The 24,283-nt window shown below is 41.1% G+C and overlaps 1 protein-coding gene across 2 annotated transcripts in view; it reads left to right on the forward strand.

The window, feature by feature from the left end:
* LOC104486892 (sodium channel protein type 5 subunit alpha-like) overlaps positions 1 to 24,283 on the forward strand; it is a 176,026-nt gene that overhangs the window by 119,147 nt on the left and 32,596 nt on the right. The window contains exons 17-20 of one of the 2 annotated variants that reach the window (XM_086741777.1): positions 1,949 to 2,095; positions 8,914 to 9,034; positions 18,102 to 18,256; positions 22,278 to 22,451. In XM_086741777.1, the coding sequence (XP_086597903.1) occupies positions 1,949 to 2,095; positions 8,914 to 9,034; positions 18,102 to 18,256; positions 22,278 to 22,451 (597 nt within the window). The remainder of the gene's footprint in view (positions 1 to 1,948; positions 2,096 to 8,913; positions 9,035 to 18,101; positions 18,257 to 22,277; positions 22,452 to 24,283) is intronic. The other variant, XM_086741776.1, reaches the window with a different exon arrangement.

Here is a 24,283-nt window from a genome sequence, read left to right on the forward strand (position 1 = left end):
AAACGAACTTGAGACGTCACCTCAGATTGCATTGCACTTCTGACATGAAACAATTGTTTCTGTTGTTTTAGTGCTATAACCGATATCATGCCATGAAGATTACTTGGTACTAAGTTGTATGCACATTGCATTAAAAAAAAAAAGACTTTTTATGGCTGAGTGCCTTACTTGTGTGTACTGTGCCTTCCGTGTTATCTTTTCCCCTGAATAGTACACTATTTCCAAAGGTGTGCCTTAAAGAGTGTTACTTTTCAACAGGGATGTAACTGTAACTAGACTATTATGGAGCAATCTCTGGCCTGTGAAGATTGGTGCTAAACTGTGCCTAGAAATTGTATGTAATGTGTTCTTATGCAGAGGGTACAGACTTGGATGTGCATAATTTAATTTATTAAAGTTAGAATATATTTTAGACCACATGCCCTCTGAAGCAGGAAACAAGTAATTTGATTTTAAATTAATTTGCTAGAAACACAGAACGATGTTTGAAAGGAGTGGTAGAAACCTAACAGTCCGAAAGTATTTATATGGAGAGCAATTTACTTAACCAACTGCTTCCTTTGTGTCGTCTGTTCTTTCAGATAGCTATATTTGGAATAAAGTGTTTTTCTGTTCCTGGTACCTCTTGAGGGACTTCCTGTGGTGATTTGGCTTTAAAACTGAGGCAGGTAGGCTGCGGCTCCCTGGGTAAGGGAAACTCGCTTAGTACATGAATAACATCGAATGTCGGTCAAGCCAAGGGAAAAAAAAAAAAGGTGGACAAGTGAAAGATAAATAGGTTTAAATAATTACTGTTGAAATCCTGTTGTGCTTGTAATTTTTTTTCTCAGCATGGAAGTCCTTCTGGAAGCAATTCAGCACAACCCTTTGAAACAGGCTAGAGTTTTATTAATATTTTAGTAGCAGCATTAGTAATGGCATGAACGATGGTAGTGCTGTGATGAGCTACAGAGTTTTCAGATAAGTCCTTGTCTTAGGTGAATCAATAAAGCCACACTGATTTACACTGGCGGAGAGCCTGAGCCTCCAGATGTAGGGACCAACCCCACAAACATACTCTCCTCTGCCATTAGTCCTGGGAGTGCTTCTAGAGAACTCAGCAGCCATGATCATCACCTCAGGAAGAAGTGGCTGGATTTAATGGCACCACTCGTACCAGCAAGCACTGGGTCTAGTCAGATGTGTTTGCAGAAAAAAAAATTATTGCTATGATTCCAGAGTCCGTCTCATTTTAGCGAAGTACTTAAGGATGTGCTCTCCTTTCAACCTGCGGTTAAGTCCCGTTGGCATCAGTGAGTGCAAAGTAATCTTAAGTGTTTTCCTGAATAGGAGCTACATACATTTACATGTTTACCTGCAGTTTTTCCACATCTACTTTTATATACCTTTATCTCTTCCAGTGAACTTTGCATTTTCTTCCCCTTCAACATGTATCTTGTCTCCTCTGGGTGTGTTTTTTTTCAACACTGTTTCAAGCAGACTCGTAGCACAGCGTTGGGTATTGCGCTGGAGCTTTTCTCCAGCTGTAACACCGAATATTGCTGCCTGATGGTGCGACTTCAGAGTACACCCCTCAGTTACTCAGCTGAACTGCAAGCACCTTTCTGTGCACCTTGGGTCACTGGAGGAAACTTGTGTCTCAAAACCAAGCTCAAAATGGAAATTGCAAAAGAATTTCCTCCTACCCCAACAGCAGCTCAGAAAGAAAAATCAACCTATTTGTATTTCCATTTTCTACAGCCAGATATCTTGACATATCGAGTTGCTAAAGCTCAAAAGTTACAGCATAAGCTTGTGCTATCTTGTTTCTTGCCATTTTCCTTAAGATGTTGTCCCCTGACAAGTATAGTCCAGGCTATTTTCTCTTCTAGCTGGAGAATTCTCTTTAAGAAATAAGCATGCTATCAACAAAAAAAAAGAAAATAAACCCATCTAGGATTATTTCCAGCAGGAAAAACAGCTGCAGCTGAGGGGGCAGCGATGCCAAAGCCCAGGCGTCCGGAGTCAGAACTCTGAGATTTGTGAAGAGTTAAGTGAGTTGCATGTGGATAAGCAGTTGAAGGCTGAGCCACCACCTCCAGTAGGGCAAAAAGAGGTAACAGAAATGACTTTCCTACCTGATACTGCATGCAATTCATTGCACCAGCTCTGTAGTGCATGTCACTGGTTTATGTGGGGTTTATGGCTTGTAAAAATACGTGTTTGTTAAGTGGTAGGAAGGCAATAGTACATGGGTAGGTATTACAGTCTTAGTAAAGAAGAGAGAGGATTTTGTTTTTATAAACGTAATTGGAAAGCTTGGAAAATGTGCATTATAAATTAAGATGGGATTCCAAGAGGCTTTGGAAGAAATCCACAAAATCATCTATAATGGTACTGTCTTATTTTAGGAGCAAATACGTGTGGATTTTCCCACTGAAAAGTAGCTCTCAGAGTGGCATCTGCTGACTTGGCAGATCTGTACCTTGAGTTCACTGGAGGGCATCTGCTATCTGTCACAGATTACCATTTCTTTTCCTGTTAGCACACAGACCCAAGAAAGGTGCAACAATTTAAGTAGCTGACATGAAGATACTAACTAAATAGTAAGCCCTGGTATCATCCAATTGATGTTGGCCAAAGTGCAGCTCGCTTGTTGTTTCTTGATGTTAGCAGATTGACATTTATTTTCAATTTGTAGGATTATGTGGTCCTTATAAACATGAATACCAAAAATACATGTATTTGTACTGTACACTGAGTGACTCCGGGCTTAAAATTCTCTACATCTTACTTGCTGACTTGTTGGAGTTCTTTTCCATTCAAATTTAGGGTGGGGTTTTTTTGGCATAACACTGCCTTTATTATTAGAGAGTGATGGATTCCTGTCTTTGAAATCAGGAAATTGAGGTTTTGGGTGATGTCCTGAGAGTCTGAGGAACTCCATAGCTCCTTGAGATTGGAACCAGTGATGGGTTTTGGGGGAATGAATGATGAAAAAAGAAAGGATGACATAGTATCAACATTCATCACATCTCTTCCAATTCTGCTAGAAAACTGCTGGCAAGTTTATGCTCAGCAGGTGCAATCCCATGGAGAAATCTCAACAGGGCAACAGGAAACAGACCCGTCACAGAACCAGAGCTCATCTTCTCTGCTGCTGGTTCATATTGTCATACGGGGTGGAATTTACTGAACTAAGTCTAGACATTTGCATCTGGACTTGTTGTCTGAGGCCCCTTTATAAAGTCAATGAGGATCTGGACCCAATGTAGTTAGGTAAATGTGTCCCATCTCTGACTGAAATCAACTTTTAAATGAGGTCAGATGAATCATCTTCCAAAAGTGCCTGTTTGTCTCCATTGACTATAAAGGGAGCTCAGAGTAACTAGATGAGTTGTACACTTAGGTGAGCTAAATTCCACTCACAGGAACCAGGAATCTTCTAGCCATTAAGCATTTCCTTAAGGAGCAATCCTCCTTGTCAGAATAATTCTTGGCATATTGAACTTCATCTTCAGAAAGAAAAGATCCAGAACTTTAGAGGAAGGAGACTCGAATATTTGATATCCCAGTCTCAGGAAAAAAAATGTATATATATTTACCAAAGAAACCCAAAACTTTAAAATAATGAGATGAAGCATTGTAACTAGGAGGAATTAGAAGACCGTTTCAGGAATTTTTCTCTCAGAGGATTAGGTGTCCTTCGTGTTTAAATGTCTTTTTGAGATAAATAAACCCTGTGATCCTAACATGGAGGCTGGAAAACTATGTTCCTTTTTAGTGCTATAATGAAATGTCATGATAAATCAGGAACATTCTAGCCTTGATATATTCAGCAACATCGTGATAAAGAAATAATCCCCATTTCCTCCCTCAACTTTCAAAAGGTCCTGCGACACAAATGTCACCTTTCTATAGTAGAGTATAATTGATTCTATTTGCAGCTGCTTAGAAAGAGGTGGAGGAATATGGCAATAATCCAGGGATGACTTGAAATCAAACGGAAGTTCACATGAGGCTATGAATACCAACATGAAAGAGCAAAGCCCAAAGGATGCTATTTTTGAAGGCCAGATCTTGTGTGGACATTACATACTTACAGTCCTCCTATACAGAAGTAATCTTTCTGCTGGCACACAAGGACATGCTAATCATCTTTTTGATGAATGTCCCAAGAACTTGCGACTAGCCAAATAAAGCCAGCAACTGCGAGGAAGTAACTTAACAGTTTTGGTATGCCCAAGAGGCAGGGCTTTGAGTGATTCAGTCAATAACAGGAAGCGTTGAATGTGTTCTGAATAAAACACTGTTGATGTCAGTAAAGGATACATTATGTAATTAAAAATTTATCCTATATAAATCATCAGAAAGACACCGTAGAAGTAAAAACATCGATGTCACAGGTGAATAAGACCTCAGAGAACAAACTGGTTGATTTCTCTGCCAAAACACTGCCCGGTAAAATATTTTGTACAGCTTTGTGGAATCTACCTTTAAAGTATCAAGCAACATAGATTTTCTCATTTACCAAAGGCAACAATTCCCTTACTTAAAAAATATCTCATGGCTGGATATATTGCCTTAATAACCAGCCTTTTTTTTTTTCCCCTTCTTTCCCTTTCAAAATACCATTTCATTACTCTCTTTTACCAATTTTATCCATCATTCTCTTTTAAGAATTAATGTCACTCAATTTAATAAGCTACTGTTTGCTTCCTTTTGTCTTTGATTTACCCCCTAAAGTCACATGCCATTGTTTTGTCATGTCATTATTTCTTGTAAATGACTATCACAATGCCTTTTACCTGACTTTTTTTTACCTCTTTCTTTGCAACTTCTTCAGTTGTTCCTTTTTGGAGTTGTTTTGCCAAGAAGAAAGCACAGAACCATAAAGAGAGGAAATTGTATCTCGTTATCTAGGCATGATGCTTTCATATAGGCTTTCTGCGTTGTTATATCCCACTGCAAAATCAAGTCTAATTTTTTAGCGTTACTCCAGGTCGCTTGGGGTTAAATATCCAGGATTGTCATTGAAATTTTCCTGGAACTCTCTCATTTGTACTTTTTTGAGTCAAGTCTCATTTTTCTGTATTCTCTCCATGTTTTACTTCTCTCTTCCTTTCTGCTTCCTCGGTTTCAATACTCTCTCCAGTTGAATGTTACCAGCTACCGTGAGGATTATATCGGTCAGTACCTCTTCTATCTCTTCAGTGAAGATAGTGCTGAGTCTAATCCCTGCAGATCTCCTCCTCTGAAGACAAAGTTTGTGTTATATTTGGGTCCTTAGGATGACTTTTCTTCACACAGCAATGGGTGAATCCAAGCCAATTGCAATTTATTTCAAAAGTAGACTTTTCTATAGTAGACATCTAGATCTTTTCTTAAGGTTTATATAACATACATCAATTTAGTCGATTAAGGCTGTGATCTCAGAGGTATGAGGGAGAGGGGAAGAGAGATAAGAGAGTTCAGCCTTAAGCAAACATCAACTTTCAAAGAGATTTCAACATCTCACTGCTAAAGGTTTTTTGAAAAAAAAAAAACATTCAGATCAATTTGCCACTATTACAGACACAAGCGGTAGGTGTGGAAGCCCTGTCTGGGTATTTAAAACAGCCACTCCACCTAGAAATACATTAAAAACTACTCTCTGCACCATGAATTTATGCACTAGTGGGAGGTCCCCCAAAGGGGCTTCTGGTGGATCCCGTCGTCTCTGCCTGGTACACCTCCTCCACTCACTTATTCCAAGAAAGAAAGAGGAGATTCTGTATTTGACCTTTTTGCTATCTTTTGGCCTCTTTGCACCCTAGATGTGCACAGTACCCGTAGCAGACAGGAGAACCACCTCAGTGCCTTTATGTCTCTATGATGTTTCACGCTGAGAAAGCACTCTCCTTTTCTCCTCTGAGTCTTTATTTAATTTACTTTAATCATAGGCTACAGCAAGTGTTTAGTGATCTGTGATTCCCATGATTATTCCCTTTTCCTCTTCTCTAAGCTTAGTGTTGTGTTTACTTACTGCTGCTCTCTTGGGCTGTTTCCAGTTTTCCATGAGCATTCGCTATTGATTGCTAATGGTGTGTTAACTCCGTGTCTCAGATTCCTTTATGCCCTACAATGTACCTTGCCTGGATCTGCTGATTTGCATATGTTTCAGGCTTTCTAGATATTTCTCTACTTACATTTCTATTAATTCTGACAGGGTCTCCCCTCTCTTTTTATTGATCACCTTGTTGGATTTCTTTAAAAAGAGTTTATTTTCTCAGGCAACTGAATTTTGATGAGTTACATCTCCCTCATCAACTCTTATTATGTCTCTAGCTCTTTTCTTTCCATTACTGAGTTCATGAAAACCTTCTTAATCCCTTTAACCTTTCTGGCAGAGATTAACCTTTGCTTCTTTTCCTACACGCTTTCCTAATCTTTCCCTCCTCTATTCCTTCTGGTTCCTTCATTTTGTAGTCCCAGGCCAGACCCTCAATCCTTTGTCTAGTGTTTTCTGAATCCATGTTTGCTGCCTCTTCTTCTTTGAAGGCTTTCCAGAAGAAATCCTGTCTGTTTTGTCTTGCATGTTCCCCATCTCCCTTTGACACTGATGGATTCTAATATTTTCTGAAAGTTCCTCCTGATAAATAACTCTCAAGAATTCTTGATTCTTTAAGATGTTTTCCTTGTAGTCTGTTATAATTGCACTGTATTGTGTTCTGTGAATTTCCTAACCTGCTTCTGCTAAATACAGCTCTCTCATTGATAATGATACTGAGCTGACGTTGTTCTCACAGTTTTCTTTGATTTCTGTCTATTGGTAAGAATTATACCCAACAAGGCTTCTTTTCTCATTGGAACTCTTATTTTCTACCTCCTACAGCTGTATATGATTTGGGACTATTTCAGTGATCTGTGTTTTGACGTCTTCATAACAGGAAGATAATGACTAAACACACTCCCTAATGAACACCACCAGAAAGTTCTGACTGTGCTAAAACTTAGTATGACATTTTTTCCACCATCATATACCGTTGGTAGTCTATAGAAAATGGGCTCTCCACGACAGCTGCATTCTGAATATGGATTTTTTTAGAAGCTTTATCCATGTCTTTGACCAGTGCTTTCTGTTCTCTTCTTGATTGTTTACAGTCCTTTTGAGTAGGGCGTTAAAATCCCTAGCCAAGACTGTGACCTTCTGGATGCTGCAGCTAATTGCAAACAAGTAGCTTCTATCTCTTCTGGCAAGCGTTGCTGGGATGTTCAGGCTTGCCCATTTTACCCCAGGTTCAGCATTTCTCTGAATTCAGCTATAAATTTTGCATTGACTGTGTATACTGGAAAACAGAGGGCCTATTTTCACATTAATAATAAATATGTAAAGCTGTACCTATTCTCTAACTCCATCATCGTCCTCCTCATGAAAATAATATTTTATGTGTACGTGCCATCTCTTATATAACTATCTCACAGCTTGTTTAAAAGCATGGGTAAGTGTTATTGTCCTCATTTTTTTAAATGGAGACAATACTATTGCAAGATAAAGCACAAAAAGATTTCAGTAGACACTCAGAGAGCAGAATAAGACAGTTAACAAATAACCTACCTCTCTTGGCTCTGCTTCTGGCTATTTTGCATTGATGTGACCCATAGAAGATACCAGCTTTGGTGTTGCTTCCCTTTAGTGGTGAAGCTGAATAATCAAGAAAAATAGAATTTTGATTTAACACAAAACAGAAATGTTTTATTTTGACTAGTAAAATAAAAATGGGGGGGGGGGGAAATCCTGTTTTCTTCTAAAGAAAATGTTTGATTCTGTTAAAAGAAAGTTTTGACCTGAAATGAAATTTCTATTTCATATTTGGGTGGCTTATTTAGTCATGTATCATATCTCTTTTAATAGTAAATTCAGACAAAATTCCAACTACAGCATAAGATTTTTATCAAGTTCTTTTGCTGTATTTAACCCAATTTCTTGCATAACCTTTAAAACAATTTGTGAAAATAATCTATTCCCCAGAAATTTTTACCCAGATCTACTTGAGAGTTCCTGCTCTAAATAGATAAGACAACCAATGCTTCAGGGAGCAGGAATATTCTTGTCCCCGTTTTGCAGACGAGGATTTGAGAAATGCTGAATTTAAACAACATGCCTAAGACAGTGGTGTCAAATATTTCGGGCAAGAGATAGACCCTCTGACAGGCTTTCAAAAGCCATGTGTCTCTTCTCCTACATCACCTTGAGATGGTCACCTTGGTGTGTGACCAAAAGGCGAGGGGCCATATCACATGGTGGGAACAAGTTAGGCCTGGGATAATGCAGGTGGAAGAGCCCACTCACACATGCATGCCTGTGGCATTGTGCGCCCAGACCCTGGTTACAGAGGGACTTCTGCTTATCTCGGAGGAGAAGCCATGGCAGCAGGGAGCAGAGCATGGTCCCAACGGATAAGGTGCAGATTTCACCCATCAGCTGTGGATGAGAAGCCTCAGGAATGAGGCCCCAGAGACAGGAACCCAACACAGGTTCTCAAATTCATCCTTCAGATTTCAGGAGCTAGGTCCCACTTCTGGTCCCCACCATCTGAAGATATTAGCCTTCAGGACCTTAAGATCTTGAGTGGTTCAGTTGTTCCAAGCCTCCACCTACTGTTAATACTCAGTGGCTCTTCACCATCTTTCTATGGTTTGTTTCTCCTTTTATTTTAAAAAGTAAGCTTTACGTGTTAACTTTTTGTTGTTGTTTTTGTTGATGTTAGCTCACCACGGTGTAGGCAGAGCTATCACTCAAGGAGTGGGCACCGTGTGAAGTGCATGGCGATGTCTTGTCTCTGATGTGGTGGCTTTAGCTGGGGTGTTGGTTGGTGGAGTAAAAATTCAGCTACTTCCTTTGGGGCAATTGATCAATTTGTTTTCCTCATCTTTGCTCTTGTTGACAACAAGCTTGATGAAATCAGTCTTTCTGAAGGCAGCACAGTGGATTTGACAAATCCTGCAGAGCTGCTGGAGCAGATCCCTGAGTTTGCTGAGGAGCTGATGGAGCCTGAAGATTGCTTCCCTGAAGGTAAGGGTCTGCGTATTTCACTGCAATGCTGAGGCAAGAAACCTTCTCTTCTCTTAGTGAATGTTTCTCCACCTTCACACCACGTTGCTCTGGCTGCTTGCAATAGTATTTCACTGAATGCACTTAATTTCTTAGAATCATGGAATCATAGAATGGTTAGAGTTGGAAGGGACCTTCAAAGGTCATCGAGTCCAACCACCCTGCAAGAAGCAGGGACATCTCCAACCAGATCAGGTTGCTCAGAGCCCCGTCCAACCTGGCCTGAAATGTTTCCAGGGATGGGGCTTCCACCACCTCTCTGGGCAACCTGGGCCAGTGTTCTACAACCCTCATTGTAAAAAATTTTTTCCTAATATCCAATCTAAATCTACCTCCCTCCTGTAGATAATGTAATGCTCCAAAAACACACTCAGAATGACTTATTAACATTAGTCTTTGAATTTCCAATGTGAGATAAGCCAAAAGCATGCTCTAAATGGCTGTGCAGTTTCTAACGTGCTAGGCTCTTCTCGTTAAGATATGCCATAGAGAGTTTTTTTTAATATGTTGATTTTTTCTAACTTGGCTAATGAAGATTTTTGCCTTCCAATATGTGTTCATGATCAAATTTGGTAGAGAACTATCCAGATCAGAATGTTCCTGTTTCTTAAATGTATATAGGCAGAGTTCCTGAGTCCCAGGGACTCTCTTCCACTTATTTTAAAAGACATTAAGATTGGCATGTCCAGTAACTTTCATCTGACTAGGGATGTGCTTTGTATAGAGTATTTTACTTAATTATTTTGGATAACATTACGTACATAACTACTTTTAATACACAAATAAGTCAGCATTTTATTAATTTTTAACAAACAACATGCTCCAGAACACGAGTTTAAAACCCAGCTACATCAGAACTATTTTAAAGTCAATCTATAAGGTAAATAACATCCTAAGTTATTTCTTCTCAGAGTGAGTTCTATTCCAAATATTATCTCAGTCAGAATCCTCGTTTTCCTTTAAGTCTGCATTAGGGTATATATGGTTAGCTGAACGTGAGTATATTCCCTTGAAAATTCAAGGATTATTATAAATAAAACCAGAGCTGCTCAGATGGGATCAGACAGAGATGATTTGCCGGGTATATGAATGCCCCTGAAGTCAGCAAAAATGTGCATCCCTATATGTGTGAGAAAGATGATTGAATGAGGTAAGGGAACCCTGCAGGGCTTACAAATGTCCCTAGGATCTAAATATTTTTTTGGCAGCTCTGCTTAAAAGCAGTAGCCAAAAACTAATGTGTTTGACGGAAGAAAGCATGGTACTATGCTGTAACTGTTCTGGCCCATATAATAACATTTAGGAATTAGATCTGGTGTTTTCATTCTTTCACAATATATTTCTTAATGAGGCTAGTGAGCAGCGCTCTGTGTTGTGCCCTGCAACATGAGAAATTACATTATAATTTCTTAAACGAGCTAATGCCGTAAGACTGGTGATAGTCAGATGCCACACCATGAAACTGTGGTTGGCCATGGTCACCTTTCAGTTTTTAAAAGAAATAAAATGGACATTACACAACCGATCACTTTGTTCACTGCCAAGCTCTGATTCATTCCCAGAGCAGTAGCACTCTGTTATTTGCTCGGTCTTAAAATAACCAGAACTGCCTGAAACTCCATCATGCAGGACCATGTCAGTACCAACCCAGTTTGTCGGATCTTCGCTGCTGTCAACGGGATGCGGGGTAACAATGGCAAGCGGTGCTCTTCTCGATGGATCATTGGAAGCTTTAAGCCAGTTTCAAAGCCCAGTCATCATTGTGGCAGCAGAGGAATGTAGAAAGGAAGGCATTGTGGGCTGAAGCCCAAGCTTGTCCTGGGATATATCCACCCTGCTGGCTCCTGCTCCCTTCCCCCTGAGCATCCTTGCTCCTGCCTTTTGCCTGTTATTCCTCATCTCTCCTACTTCCTCATCAGTCCCTGTTCAACCCAAGGTTTTATCCTCTTTTCCCAGGGTACAGCTAGCTGAGCCTTGAGCTCTGAATGGGAACTGAAGGAGAACCTGCTCCCAGCCCTTGGCCTGGTGCAGGATGTCCAGGGGCACTGAGGATGCAGTTGCAGGCAATGTCCTCCCAAACATATCTGCTCTGCTTTCCTGTGCAGCACGTATTCATACGGATTTTCTGGAGGCTTCAGTGCAGGCTAAATGTGATCATATTCCTCATGGATCTGGCAAAAATGCATGAACTTGACATGTGGATGTTCACTCATATCAAGTCAAAGGGCCATAAACTGAAAGTTCAAATTATTCTTACTGCAATTACATTAATATTTAGTTTTATTTATGCAGAGGAACAAAGTGTTTTCCTATAATCTGCTGTTGAATACCTCCCAATATTTTTACCCAAACCTACCACTGCAGTTAAACCTCATGCAGTTAACATTTCCGTCTCGTTAAAAAACAAGCAAGTCAACAAAGAACAGTCTAGTTAGCTAAGATATGACAAGGTTATAAAATACTGAAATGAAAGTATTGAAGGGCATGCACTGGGCAAGATTATCTAGTGTTGCCTTTACTGGCTTGTAATAAAGAGATGCAACAATATGTAGTATATTTGGGAGAATGACCAGCTAATATTTGTGAAAGAAGATTATGTGAGATGAAGACGAAGAGCGAGAGGGGAAGGGTTAAGTTCTTACCTTGTTAGCTCACCAGCTATCTAAATTCAAACTATGGCGTTTCTAAATACATCCAGCATAGGTTGTGTCCTGAACAAATATGTTCCGAATTCACCCCCCTTTTTCAGATAACAAAGGCAACGAAGATAATGCATGTTCTTGAAATAGTTGCTGAAAGTTTGCTGAGGTCACAGTTTTCCGGGAGTTGGGTGACCCAGATAAGCCATAGGTCATTTTTCTTGGGGAGACTTGTTAATTTGTTATCATCTCAAAATAGCTTTGATTAGGGTCAATGGGGAATATTCTTCGGTCGGGAAATGCAAAGCCAAGGTAGGGTCACAGCTCTGGCAGCTAGCAAGTATTGCTGGGAAAAACCTGATAGAAATGGAGAGATCATTCTTGTTGTGAGTTGATGGGAAAGCAACATCTAGGCAATGCCAGCTATTTGGGTATTTTTTCCTCCGGATGCCTTGCAACACTCAGTCTTGTTACCTCCATTGGTATGTGTTCTCTGCATCAAAAATTGCTATCTGTTTGGACATTCTCTTCTGTGTCTCACAGAAGGTCATCCAAAGAGAGCCCCCTGGCCCCAGCACGCTCCTCTCTCCCAGACCCTAATAGGAGAAAGTTTTCACCAAGTCCTCAAGCGTAATTCCCCGGGCACAGCCTACTGGCAATGGTTTCAAAAGAGTATCGTCAGATGGTCGTGCGAGAATGAGCTACCTTGCTCAATGCGCGGTTGATTGCAACTCGTGACACCAAGGACGCCCGCAACCCGCTTTTCATGTGACCATGTAGAGGCAATAATCGCAGCTGGAAAATGCCATGTGCTACAGTGAAGTTACTCTGATTAATGGTGGGATCTGCATCACAGTCTCCCCAACCACGGTTAGCGGTCATTTAGAAATAAAAATGCAAAGCGGAGCTCAAACAGACCATTAAACTGAGCAAATCGAAACTGAGCTATGGGGACTGCCACCAGATGATATTCAAAAGCTAAGCAAAACCAAATTAAGCCTAAAAAAAAAAGTGTTAATTGTCATCCTAGGGAAAAATCACAGAACACAAACAAGTTTTAGGGTGTCTTTTTCTTCTAGCCTTCTATTTCTTCTGTATCTGAGATGCAGCATTTTTTTTTTCTGTCAGGAAAGGTATTTTGTTATATACAATTTTCAGCTGTCAGAAAACTCTTACAGTCCTATCACATGTACAGTATTAAATTAATTCAGGTTGGACAGGACCTCTAGATTTCAACTCATCCATCCCCTACTCCTTGCCCACTGCCTTTATTCAAGGCATAACACCATTATATGTAGTGGCTTCTGAGAGGATCTGTTTTGAGGAGCGTAGCAGCAGAGAAACAAGAAATGTACCCTTGCAAAGCCCTTGGAAGACAGCACCCCGTTATAGAACATGAGAAAAGACTCAGATCTCCATGTGTATCTCCATGTGCAGAGTATAACACCCAGCCATGCGTGCCAATGGGTTAGTGGGGCCAGAGGATAAGAAAGGGGTTCAGTAAGGAGGATCTGCAGGGATCGTGTTCCCTCCATGCATGGGGAGTCAGCTGGGGTCTTACGAAGGGACTACAGCAAAATTTACTTTCTTGCTTGAGCATACACAGCTAAGCCAGGCTAGGCATTAAAAACTCAGCTTGGCAGATATATATATATATTAAAACCTTGTTAGGAATACCTGCCTGCTTGAGTTTATACTGAGGAAGCTGTATTTTCTCTGTGTCGAACCAAGGAATCCTGTAACCAGCATTCAAAGATAAGCAAAACATTATTTTGTTCTGAAAATGAATGTCCCAGCAATTGGGAACTTTTGTGTAAAAGTAGCCTCAAAATTACTGCGCTTTGAACACAAGGTATGAGACGTACTGGACCACAGTGTAGAAGAAATTAGTTGGTCTTCTGGCTTTACTGAAGAGAATCACCAGCACAATTCAGCCAAAACTTATCTAATAATTTTATGTAAATTTTAATGTGTATGTTGGTGTGAACAGGCAGTGGATTTGCAAAGTCCTTACTCATAAGTCTGAAATCAATAGGCTTGGCTGTCATGCGTGCAGGAGAAAGTTTTTGCAGTATAGCTCCCACATTTAGAGAGAGATGGGTTTTTTACAGTGCACCAAGGTAATGCAATCAAGTCCAACAGCTCCATGATTACAATGCACCAGGCTAGAAAATGTGAATGTGAAACCAAAAGAATATTTACACAAAATGCATTGCAAATTAAATTTCTCCTGCCTTTTTGCTTTTTTTTTTTTTTTCTGATAGCTTGTTTATCATTGTGGCAGGTGCTTAAGTAAGAGCTTTCTCTGTCATACTTGCAGTGGAGAGTGTGGTTTAGGACACATTTTAATCTGCAGTTTGTGATTGTGCCATAAGACACCCCAGTGACTGAAGGGAAAGATTCCCTTGTTATGAAAAAAAAAAACCAAAAACTAAATATCATGGTATACCTATGCATTTGGAAAGGTTTTTTCGTAAATATGTCTCCATTTCTTGAGAAATTATGTGTAATGTGAATTGAAAACAGACATTGTCCTTGGACAAGTTGACCGCCAATGCAGCTCAGTACAGCTTCACTGATTCACCAGCAATAACTCGACCCTTTGGGGGGACTTCTTCTGCTGTTCTGGGTTTCAGTTGAGCAGTATCATACAGCCCAAGGGCCATGGTGGAAATGAGTCTGTTTGCTGTCACAAAAGAGGTAGCCCAACGTGCATTAGGGTGGCAAAACTAAGTCCTGACTAAATCACAAGGTGGTCAGCTTCTTCTGCACAACCCGTTCCCTACGAGCATTGATTTCAGGTGAATAGCGCAAATCTGTTAGACAAGGCAGTATGAGTAATGCTGCTATAAGAAATGCCAAAGGTATTATTCCTGCCTTGACACTTGCTGTGCTAAAAGGTGTTAATGAATAGTCTTCTTGGTGTGGATAAAGTAAACAGCTTTCAAAACATGAAGCTGGGCTCTGCTGACCACTTGCGCTGTTGGAGAAGCCCGTTGGGGTTACGATTGCTCAGACCCTCACTAGGCCATGCCTTAGACACATTGGAATGTTTTTGATATTTTGATTTCATAAAAATGAGGGGAAAAATCCTGTTGGAACACTGACCGAAGTCAGGTAAAGTTTTTTGTTGGGTTATGTGAAGTTTCTAACCCAGCATTTAAGCTTGGGTCAAAGTCACCAGAACAGCAGGCTACCAGCATTGTGAGAGAGTCCAGAAAAGCACAGACACGAAATAGCGGTCAGTGAGGGAAATCAGAAAACTTGAAATGGAAATAGAATTTTACTAATTCATTAAAAGACCTGTTTGTGGTCAGTTTTCTTTTTTTTTTTCTTTCAGTTTTCTTTTTTTTTCTCTTTGATTTATGAGTACTTAAAAATAGCATTTCATCTGAGTTGCAGCCAGCATGATTATTCACGGAAGTGCTACTTGACATTAGTAATTGTATCAGAATCTGGTCTAAACATTTCTGAATTGAGCCCAATCAAACGCATGAGATTTAATAGTGCTGTGATTTTGGGCTGACTCATCTGAGAAGCTATTTTGGATTTTTCAAGGTATTACTGTCAGTAACTAGGACTTTTTTTTCAGATTGGAATTGCATGAAAGCCATCAAAGAGTATAAAAAAAAAAGATTAGTGGTCCTAGCTGGCTTTCTGTCTTTAAATATACCTCTCTGTTCCTGTAGATTATCAGATGGAAGCTGACTGAATCAGCAATAGCCTGTTTTTACCATTTTGTAGGTACTTTTTATCTCAAATTGAGTGACTTTAGATCTTGTGGCACCCTGCTCTTTAGTGTTTAATTTGAAAGCGATCCCCTAACTTTAGCCATTCCTGGGCTCAGATGATGGTGTAGGCTCCTTGTGTAGTGGAAGGGCAAAGGCAGACTCCTCCAGGGAATGATTCATCCAACTATCTTACAGTGGGGACAACCACTTCCTGGAAGATCCTCACCTTTTCCAACTGTACTTACAGAGCATTTCTACTCTGTAAGAGTGTGACAGAGCATGTCATACCTGTTACGAGCTGAGCCTAGGCATTCGACTAAGAGACTAGAAAGCCAAGTGTCTGTCTAGAAAGTAGCTTAGGAGAAGAGAGGGGAAAGTTTCTGGGCAACTATTTTAAGTCAGGAAAAAGTTGGGTTTTTTTTCCAGACTGAAACATATGGCAGCCCAGCTAAGAGATGCAACTAACAGGCCCCTTTGTGATGTCATGATGGTGGGATTATACTGCATGGGCATCTCTAAGCAGAGCTGCCATACGTTAGCTCAGGGATCCTAGTACCATGCAGTATTGCATGCCTGAAGTCCCTTCCATGTACCCACTTCCTAAAATATACCCAAATCACACGCATTACCATCTATGAGCGCCAGACTGGTTTTAGCAAAAACTAGTGACTAACATGATATCCTTTTATCCCTTCATATGATTCTTTGGTATTTAGCATTGAAGTGCTTAGAGGGCTAAAACTTCCCTTTGCTGGAGTTGTACCTGACCTACAAAAAGACAGAGAGCTGGTTCTTACACTTCTATCTTCTCCTAGCATTATGTCCTTCTCAAATAGTTTGATTGATTTAGTGTATTTCAACCGAGCCTAGAATTTCTCTGAATTCCAGAATGTGGTGGTAAACTGGCAATGAGTGTGGGTCTGTGTGCTGCAGGACTCACATAACTGTCCCATTATCTTTGCATAAATGGTTTACTGTCCTGTTAGTCCTATACCAAAACCTCATAAAGCCAAGAGCCTACACCTACCAAACATCTCAGAAATGAGGGAAAGGGGAGCTCTGGGAGTGGTTCATGTATGAAACATGATAGCGACTTCCTACAGTTCTGCTGTTCCATAGCAGGGATCTGGGATAATAAAAACTTACAGAAAATGCCAGGAGGACCACAGCAGACTTAGCAGCTATCTTGCTCCTGGCAGAGCCTGCTGCCAGCACAGCCCTACTTCAGCTGCTTGGGAATCCCAGCATCCTGGGAATTGCACTTGATCTCCTTGCATATCACATGCAGCTCAAGCGCCTCAGTTATGCCACCTTGAATTAACAGCATCTGCTGTCTGTGTAACCTTGGCACTCACTCTCTTTCCTTCCTGAGCTTCCTTGCCTAAATATTATTTCTACTTGCAATAACATTGCATTACATCACCATAGCGAGATGTCTTCTCATGTCACTTCTGAGCAGTTGTTGCATGCTTCAGGACATGGTAGTGACCTTGGCCACCTTTCAGCTACGGAAGCAGTTGGCCTGTGGTTTTTTTTTCTCATGATGGGACAGATAGAGGTCTATAACTAAATCCCCTTCTACACAACACATGGATTAAATGTAGGGTAAAAAGCTTGCTTTATGACAATAAAGTAGTTTCTGAGGGTCGTTCTTATCAGCAAATGTGAAATTTGAGTGAAATTATCTGGCCTACGGCTGAATGACAAGCCTGGAAAAGGTCAAGTCCTGGCTACCAGGGTGTCCTCTCACAAAATTTTAAATTCTTACCGAGCACAAGTCCATGTACATGGTGTTTTTAAAAATGGGAGAGATGGATCTGTCCATTACCAATGACAATATCCTTTTGCTATAACAAATGAGTGTTGCGAAGGAGACTAAAAAAGGCCATGGTTTTGCCTATCAGAAATCACTGCGTGGTCCCCATTTCGACGACAGCATTTAACTGTCACACAGGATTTGTCACAAAGGTCAGAAAGTGTGATTGAAGCACCAGTGGGGAACCTGCTGTGGACAGAGACTGGATATCTAAATTTTTGCTGACTTCAAAGGGGATTTAACCACCTAAATACCTTTCCAGTGTTGGTCTAATGCCTCGCTTAAGCTTGTGAAAGTGCAGGAGATCAAAATCTGCTCCTGCTATTCCTGTCCAAGTCTCTTCAGCATGTTAGTCCCATCTGCACTGCAGCACCTCCTCCTTTCATCTCCCTTTCATCAGATTGCCACTTTTAATCAGTAATTCTAAGCGGTATCATAGTACCAAGAAAATACCCTTCCCCCATTCAGAAGGATGTGGAAACTCTTGGTAATACCCTACTAGAGGCATTAGTCCTGATCAGGAGTGCTGCCCCATCTCAGCAGCTCAATGAGATCAACCTAGGGCACTGATGACTCATGGAAAACATACTCTGTATCATAAAAATCCTTGGGATAAATCACTGAGGTACATTTTAAGTGATTTTGAATGTTCTTGAATAGAGGAGTGTGAGGGGGAAACGGAAGGCAGAGAAGAGGCTGGTGGGAAAAACTAAGGAGGAAAGACTCCATGCAGCAGCTTATTGCTAGAAGAAATCTTGTTTAGCAGCTACTTATTGCAGCTTTAATAATTAAATGGGCTTTTTTTTTAACAATGGCTTTGTTTTCATTTTGCTCCTTTTCAGTTTGTGTGCGGTTCTTCCCATGCTGTTCAGTGGACATCACAAAATTTCCAGGCAAAATTTGGTGGAGGCTGCGGAAAACCTGCTACAGAATCGTCGAACACAATTGGTTTGAAACATTCATCATATTCATGATCCTGCTGAGCAGTGGAGCCCTGGTAAATGTAACAGGATTTCCTAGCTGGTTGAAAGTGGGCACGGGTCTCAGAGAAGGTGTCCTCCCATTAGCTGTCTCTAAGATCTTATGAGCCCTACTCATCCCTCAAAGCAAAGCATGTTTGGGAGTAAAACAAGTCTTCTGCTTTTCTGACTTCATCTCCCTTTTCTATATGGTAGGGAACTTTCTTCTGTTATAACATAAAGCTATAATGTGTACATGTTTTGAAAAGCACATCCTTAAGGAAGTCTGTGTGAGGAAATATCCCAGAATTACTATTTCGGTGTCCTATAACTGCTCCATGGTAGTTTGCATCTGGAGGCTTGTATTTCGCTCCAGGGATGGGTTTTTTTTTGTTTGGTTTTTTTTTTTTTTTAGCACATTTTGAGCAAAATCATAAAATTGCAGGGAGCACTGAATCAGGGCTACACGTGGAGCTAGTGGGTGCCTATCGTGTTTTGAATGCACCTTGGCTTAAACCGCTGTACCTTCCGTGCACAGAGAGCTCCTGCTTACATCCAAATGAATGTGTATGTGTGGAGACTGGTATGTCATTGCCCAGGACTCCGATAAGGGATCCTCTCCTCCTGAGACCCCACTGCATACCGGGATTATCTCTGTATGACCAGCTCTGGGCTCTGTGTAGCGACAGCAGCCAGCGTGCAGTTTCCTAAAGTTTGGTCTTACAGGCCAGCTTGCTGTGCTAATTGTTCATCCTCACCTTTTCCTTCCCTCCTCCAGTCCCCACAAGACTCACTCAGACAAAAGAGTTAAGCACCTCTGTCTAAGGCCATTGCTTTAAGCTCCCATCCAGTGCACGTGTATTTATGTGGGTCATTTACCTGCATCAGGAATGTCACTGAAGCTGGTGGACTTTCTCCTGAGTTTTTACCCAGGTGTAGAGCAAAGGGTTATATCAAGAGTTGTCCAAGTCTGGTGGTCACTGATCTTCTCTGTGACGGATTAAGAAATACACATACTGAATTTGCAGCCAGTGCCATGTGTGGGCAGGTTACCAGTGTTTTTTCTGGAGGTTAGGATTAACTTCAGCCAAACGGATGATTCTGTCTCAAATAGTAAGAGGAACATCATCTTAGAAAGGTGCCTGCTTCACCTCGTCTGTTGTAATCACAGGCAGAAGGACATGATGCAGGATGACTGGTAAGGTAGCAGATTTACTGAAAAGAGCTGGAGAGAGAACAGGCAACAGACAGGGTAGAGTAAACTACATCACAGCACTGCACAAAAGCCGAACACCCCACTGGGCTGTATAAATAAGCATGTCCTTCCACTCCAGTTGGCATCAAGGAGGCCTCAGCTGGAGCACTGGCTTCAGCTCTGGGCATTGCACTTTGGGAAAGACATGGGCTAATTGAAGAAATTCCAGAGGAGAGCAGCACAAATTATCAGTGGCCTAAAAAAAAGAGGAAAACACACAAGTATTGGGCTTATATAGTTCAAAAAAAAGTCTCTGCAGGGTGACAAGGAGACAGAAATACGTAAATGTTGATGTAAAAAGGAAAGGGATGGACTGTTCTCCAGGTCCACCAAGGATGGGCTGAAATTTCACCCAGGGGATTTTATTTTATTATAAAAAGTAAGAGGCTGAAAAACTCGGGTAAATAGCAGACTGCTGAAAATTGTCATAGCTTTGCTGAAATCAATGGAATCTGACAGTTTTTGCACCAGCTTGAGAATCAGCATGTTAATTTTTTAACACATTTTAAAGGGGGCATGTCGCTTGCCATAACACACTTTAGATGAATATGCTTCCTTACATACGTAATTAAAAGTGCCTCAAATACTGAATGCTGCAATATAAATCTCATTTAAGTTTCATTGCAAGCATTCATTTACTTTTTTGTGATTTTCAATTTAGAGAATGCAGTTCTGTATAAGGGCAGATCGTGCTGCATTCTTGCACATATCAGCACTGTGCTTCAGTGTTTGGACTGGAGATGCTGGAGGGAGCACAAAACTTATTTCTTCTGTTATTCTGGGCTGAGCTCTTCCAAAAACTGAGCTCATCTGGCTACATCCCTGGGACATGCTAACTTCTTAAGGGATTTTAAAAGCCAGTATGTATTTGAGTGGCAGTTAAACCATCAGAATATATCTGTAGCTTACTGCAAGTGACCCAAAAACTTTTCTTATGCATTTAAGCCATAAACGCCCAAACTGGGACTCTGTGTTTTAGTAATAATTGTGGATAACACCGCAGGTATCCTATTTAACTCTTTTTTAACACACCAAGCAAAGCACAGCAAATAGCCCTTAACGATGTTCTATATTGCAAAGATTTCACCCGTTGTGTCCATGAAAAAATTGCAAAGCAATTTTGAGTTTTGTTATTTGGGTAACATCCATAGCTCTTGCAGAAGTACAGTGCACCTGAGGCATCAGGTAGTGTATTTTTCATCCCTTATTAAGCTGCTTCCCGACTCACAGCGTGCTTTTAGTAGACAAAACACAATGCACTTTTTGCCAAGTTAGCAGAAAATAGGGGGAGCAAAGGAAGGAGAGGAGGAAATAACTTTAAATAGTTTGTTGTTATTTTTGCAGTAATTGCAAAGTACAGCAAGTCATCTGACAAAGTGAGTGAGCCCCTACAAGAAGAGATAAACGCCAGTCTCTCTGCTTATTGTTTTCTGTGGCTTTCTCCAACAGCTCTTTCACACCCTTGAAATATCATTTTTGAAGGCAAGATAGGAGATCCACTTTGCAGTCAAAACGTCACCCCAAAGTGTGGGGACAAATGGACAAGGCTGCCAAAGCTTTCTTGTCAGTTTAATTACTGTTCCCTGGCAGGCAAAAGAGCAGTGTGACTGCTTGAGTGACAAGTAACACACTTCTTCTATCTCCAGGCGCTGGGTGTTTGCTAACTTTTTGAAGTTCTTCAGAAAGTAGCTACAGGTCTTGAAATATGTAAATGCAGATAATTCAGGTGATCAGCACAGACCCTCTCAAATAATGTTGTTTCTTGCTGCCAAGTGCTCTGGGTCGCACGATGAGATGAGAGGGATGTATCAAAGCTTGGGTTATCCGGGTTGCAGGGCCGTGGGAGCAGCTTGTGTAACGGCAGTCACGGACGTAGAGGGGGAAGCAGACCGTAACCACCACTCGACTTAAAAGCCCCAAAATGGGCTGTATATATGCAACCCTGACACTAGGATCCTGCATTTTATTTGACATACATTCTGAAGTGAAAGCCAAATTGTGGGACAATTTTACTTGTTTTAATTTAGTAGGCGTATTGGTTTATATCTTAAATATTTTAAAGGGGTTATTAAGTTGCTTGTACTTGATACAGATACTGAAAGTGCTTTGATGATGCCCTGCATGATGTTAGATAGAGAGACAGATGAGATGGGTAGGTAGATACCTTGACCTTTAAAACATAATTGTTCTGTTAAGTGAATAATAATGAGCGTTTCTTGAGGCAGATAGTTGTAGCTACCTAAAATGTGATGGCTGAACAGAAGCCAGGAAGCTCTGGTACTCTATAACACAGGCATAAGCAAGATAATAACCCAATTTGTCGTTGTTGGAAATAAGACATATTTGACTAAATGTGAGAGTTGGATTTGGCCTCCTAAAGACAGCCATCCTGTGCCCTGGGACATCTGAGGTGCCCCAATAGCAGTGGCACGGCCAATGGGAGCTGAGGCAGGATGCCATTGAGCAGCTTGTGGTGGCACCCCGCTCACAGGTTCACACTCCCAAATTTAGGGTGCTTGAGCTCCTCTCACACTCGAAGGATGTCTAGTCAGTACTGCCAGTAGAGGCTGGCAAGAGAGAGAGCTAAGCACGTGTCCATTTTAAGGGAAAGCTGCGCAGATCTCTGTTAGGTTGGGGTCAGCCCTATTTGTGCCTGTGCAATCATTCTGATGGTAGTGTTAAAATACATCAGAAACCACACACCAAACATGATACCCCATCAAATAATACAACAGACTTGCAGTGCGGAACTGATGCTTTCCAACACGGCTTAGAAGTTTTTAATCAATCTTTTGTTCTTCCAGGCTTTTGAAGATATTTACCTCGAAGATCGAAAAAACATAAAAACCATGCTGGAATATGCTGACAAAATATTCACTTACATCTTTGTCTTGGAAATGCTCCTGAAATGGGTGGCTTACGGGTTCAAGAAGTATTTCACCAATGCCTGGTGCTGGCTGGACTTCCTAATTGTAGATGTAAGTATCATTTTGGAACCACAGTGCTTACTCTGTTGGATTTTGTAATGCATATGAACGGGCTGTTAGGTCTGGCAGCTTTGCTTTTGCAAAATGACAGCTGTCACTCTGATTCTGAGTAACAACCCTAGGCGAACCTCAAAGGAGGTCTGCAGACGTGATATGTAACTGCATCCCCGGGAACCAGCATGCCAAAGACAAGAAGATCGCTTCGTGTCGTTACTCAGAGGTGTCACCCTGCTAATTTGAGTCACATTCCTGTCTTGTCCCTAGGAACTTGCTCTTTCTTTTAGCATTTAACATCTTGTTCCACACTCCCAGCTAGCACGAGGTCCGGTTACCCCTGACTGCTCCACACATGACCTCGACACACAAGTCTTTCAGCAGATTAGAGAAGCTGCCCTTGGCGTAGTTTCCCAGCAAGGCTGCCAGCAGCATGTAACAGTATGTTCAGTCTCATCTCCCAAGTATTTACCACTGAAGGAGTCCAGAAGAAAGTGTGAATAGTCCTCTTCTCAAAGTGATTTTGAAAACCTCACAAAATACTCCAAATCCTTGAAATATTGCAATGCTTAGTCTTCCTATGAGGATAATCCTTAAAAGTGAGTAATAGTTGAACAAAAGGGAGCTCATCCCTCAGGAGTGTTGCTAGAACCAGGCATGTCCCCTCCGAAGTTTCACATTGCCTGGATGTGGGATCTGCCAAATTCAGGAAAAGCCACCACTACTGCATCGTCCAGATGAGGTTTGACATTTCATCACAGCCTATCAATAAGGAGGCAATTATCTCCGTGAGGCCATTTCTTATTAGCTTGAGGCATTAATGTGGAAGGCTGGCAGAGCTCTGCCATGACTGTGTAACTTATTAAACTTTGGATAAATTATTTTTCCCCATTTTACATCTGAACCTTGACTCAGGGGAGAACTGTTTTTTCTTTGGCCCCAGTCCAGGAAAGCACTTCAACGGGACGATTTACTTGTTTGAAGTTATGGACACGTCTAAGTGCACTGCTGGATCAGAGCCTTTGGAAGCTTCTCCAGAGCTTTACTAAATTGATTTATGAAAAGGAAGTTCTTTACATAAATTGTAGGTCATAAATTCCTCTTTGCATACAAGCTTGGAAGCCTCTTAAAGGGAAGGCACTCATTTTTCACAGATTAGCTTCAAGAGAAGAGGAAGGCCTGGTTTATTTATCTAAGCACAAAACTGGAAACCACTAGTTCCTAAGTCATAGCCCAACCCTGAAACTGTGCTCACTGTGGGTTAAGTCGAGTGACATCGCTTTTCTTTTCTGGTTTCTCCGTCTGTAAAATGGGACTAGCAGGACTCACCAAGTATTGTATAGGCTTCCAGGAATTTATAATTGCAGTTACTGTTTTTAGGAGCTTCTGAAGACTAGAAGGGCTGGATGAGGGCTGAGTATTGTCACAAGTATAAGTAGGGGTCTTCCTGATGGGAACAAGTTTGCACGATGAGTTCACTGAAGCAGTTTGGAGCATCATTAACAGTTTGAAATGTGTTCCCACTTGTTAGAAATACATACTTTATGGTGTGATATCTAATTAATACCAAAGAGAGAGAAATAGAAACTAAGCTAAATCCTCTTCTCCATGCAAAAATCCCCCTTGGAGCAGGAGCTATGGAAGCTAAGTTAGTATGTAACCCCCAAATGTAGGCTTTTTAATGGTGGAGTTTGTCAGTATAATGACAGATTGTAGAGGCAGACACAGGTGGGCTGGGTAATGGGGCTTCTTCTCCCCTGCCACACATCCAGAGCACATATGGCATAAAACAGCGCTATGGGGGAAAGGGACCACGGGTCCCTGGGATT

This window comes from Chlamydotis macqueenii, chromosome 2 (assembly GCF_036417535.1).
Source record: "Chlamydotis macqueenii isolate bChlMac1 chromosome 2, bChlMac1.mat, whole genome shotgun sequence".
NCBI classification, from domain to species: domain Eukaryota; kingdom Metazoa; phylum Chordata; class Aves; order Otidiformes; family Otididae; genus Chlamydotis; species Chlamydotis macqueenii.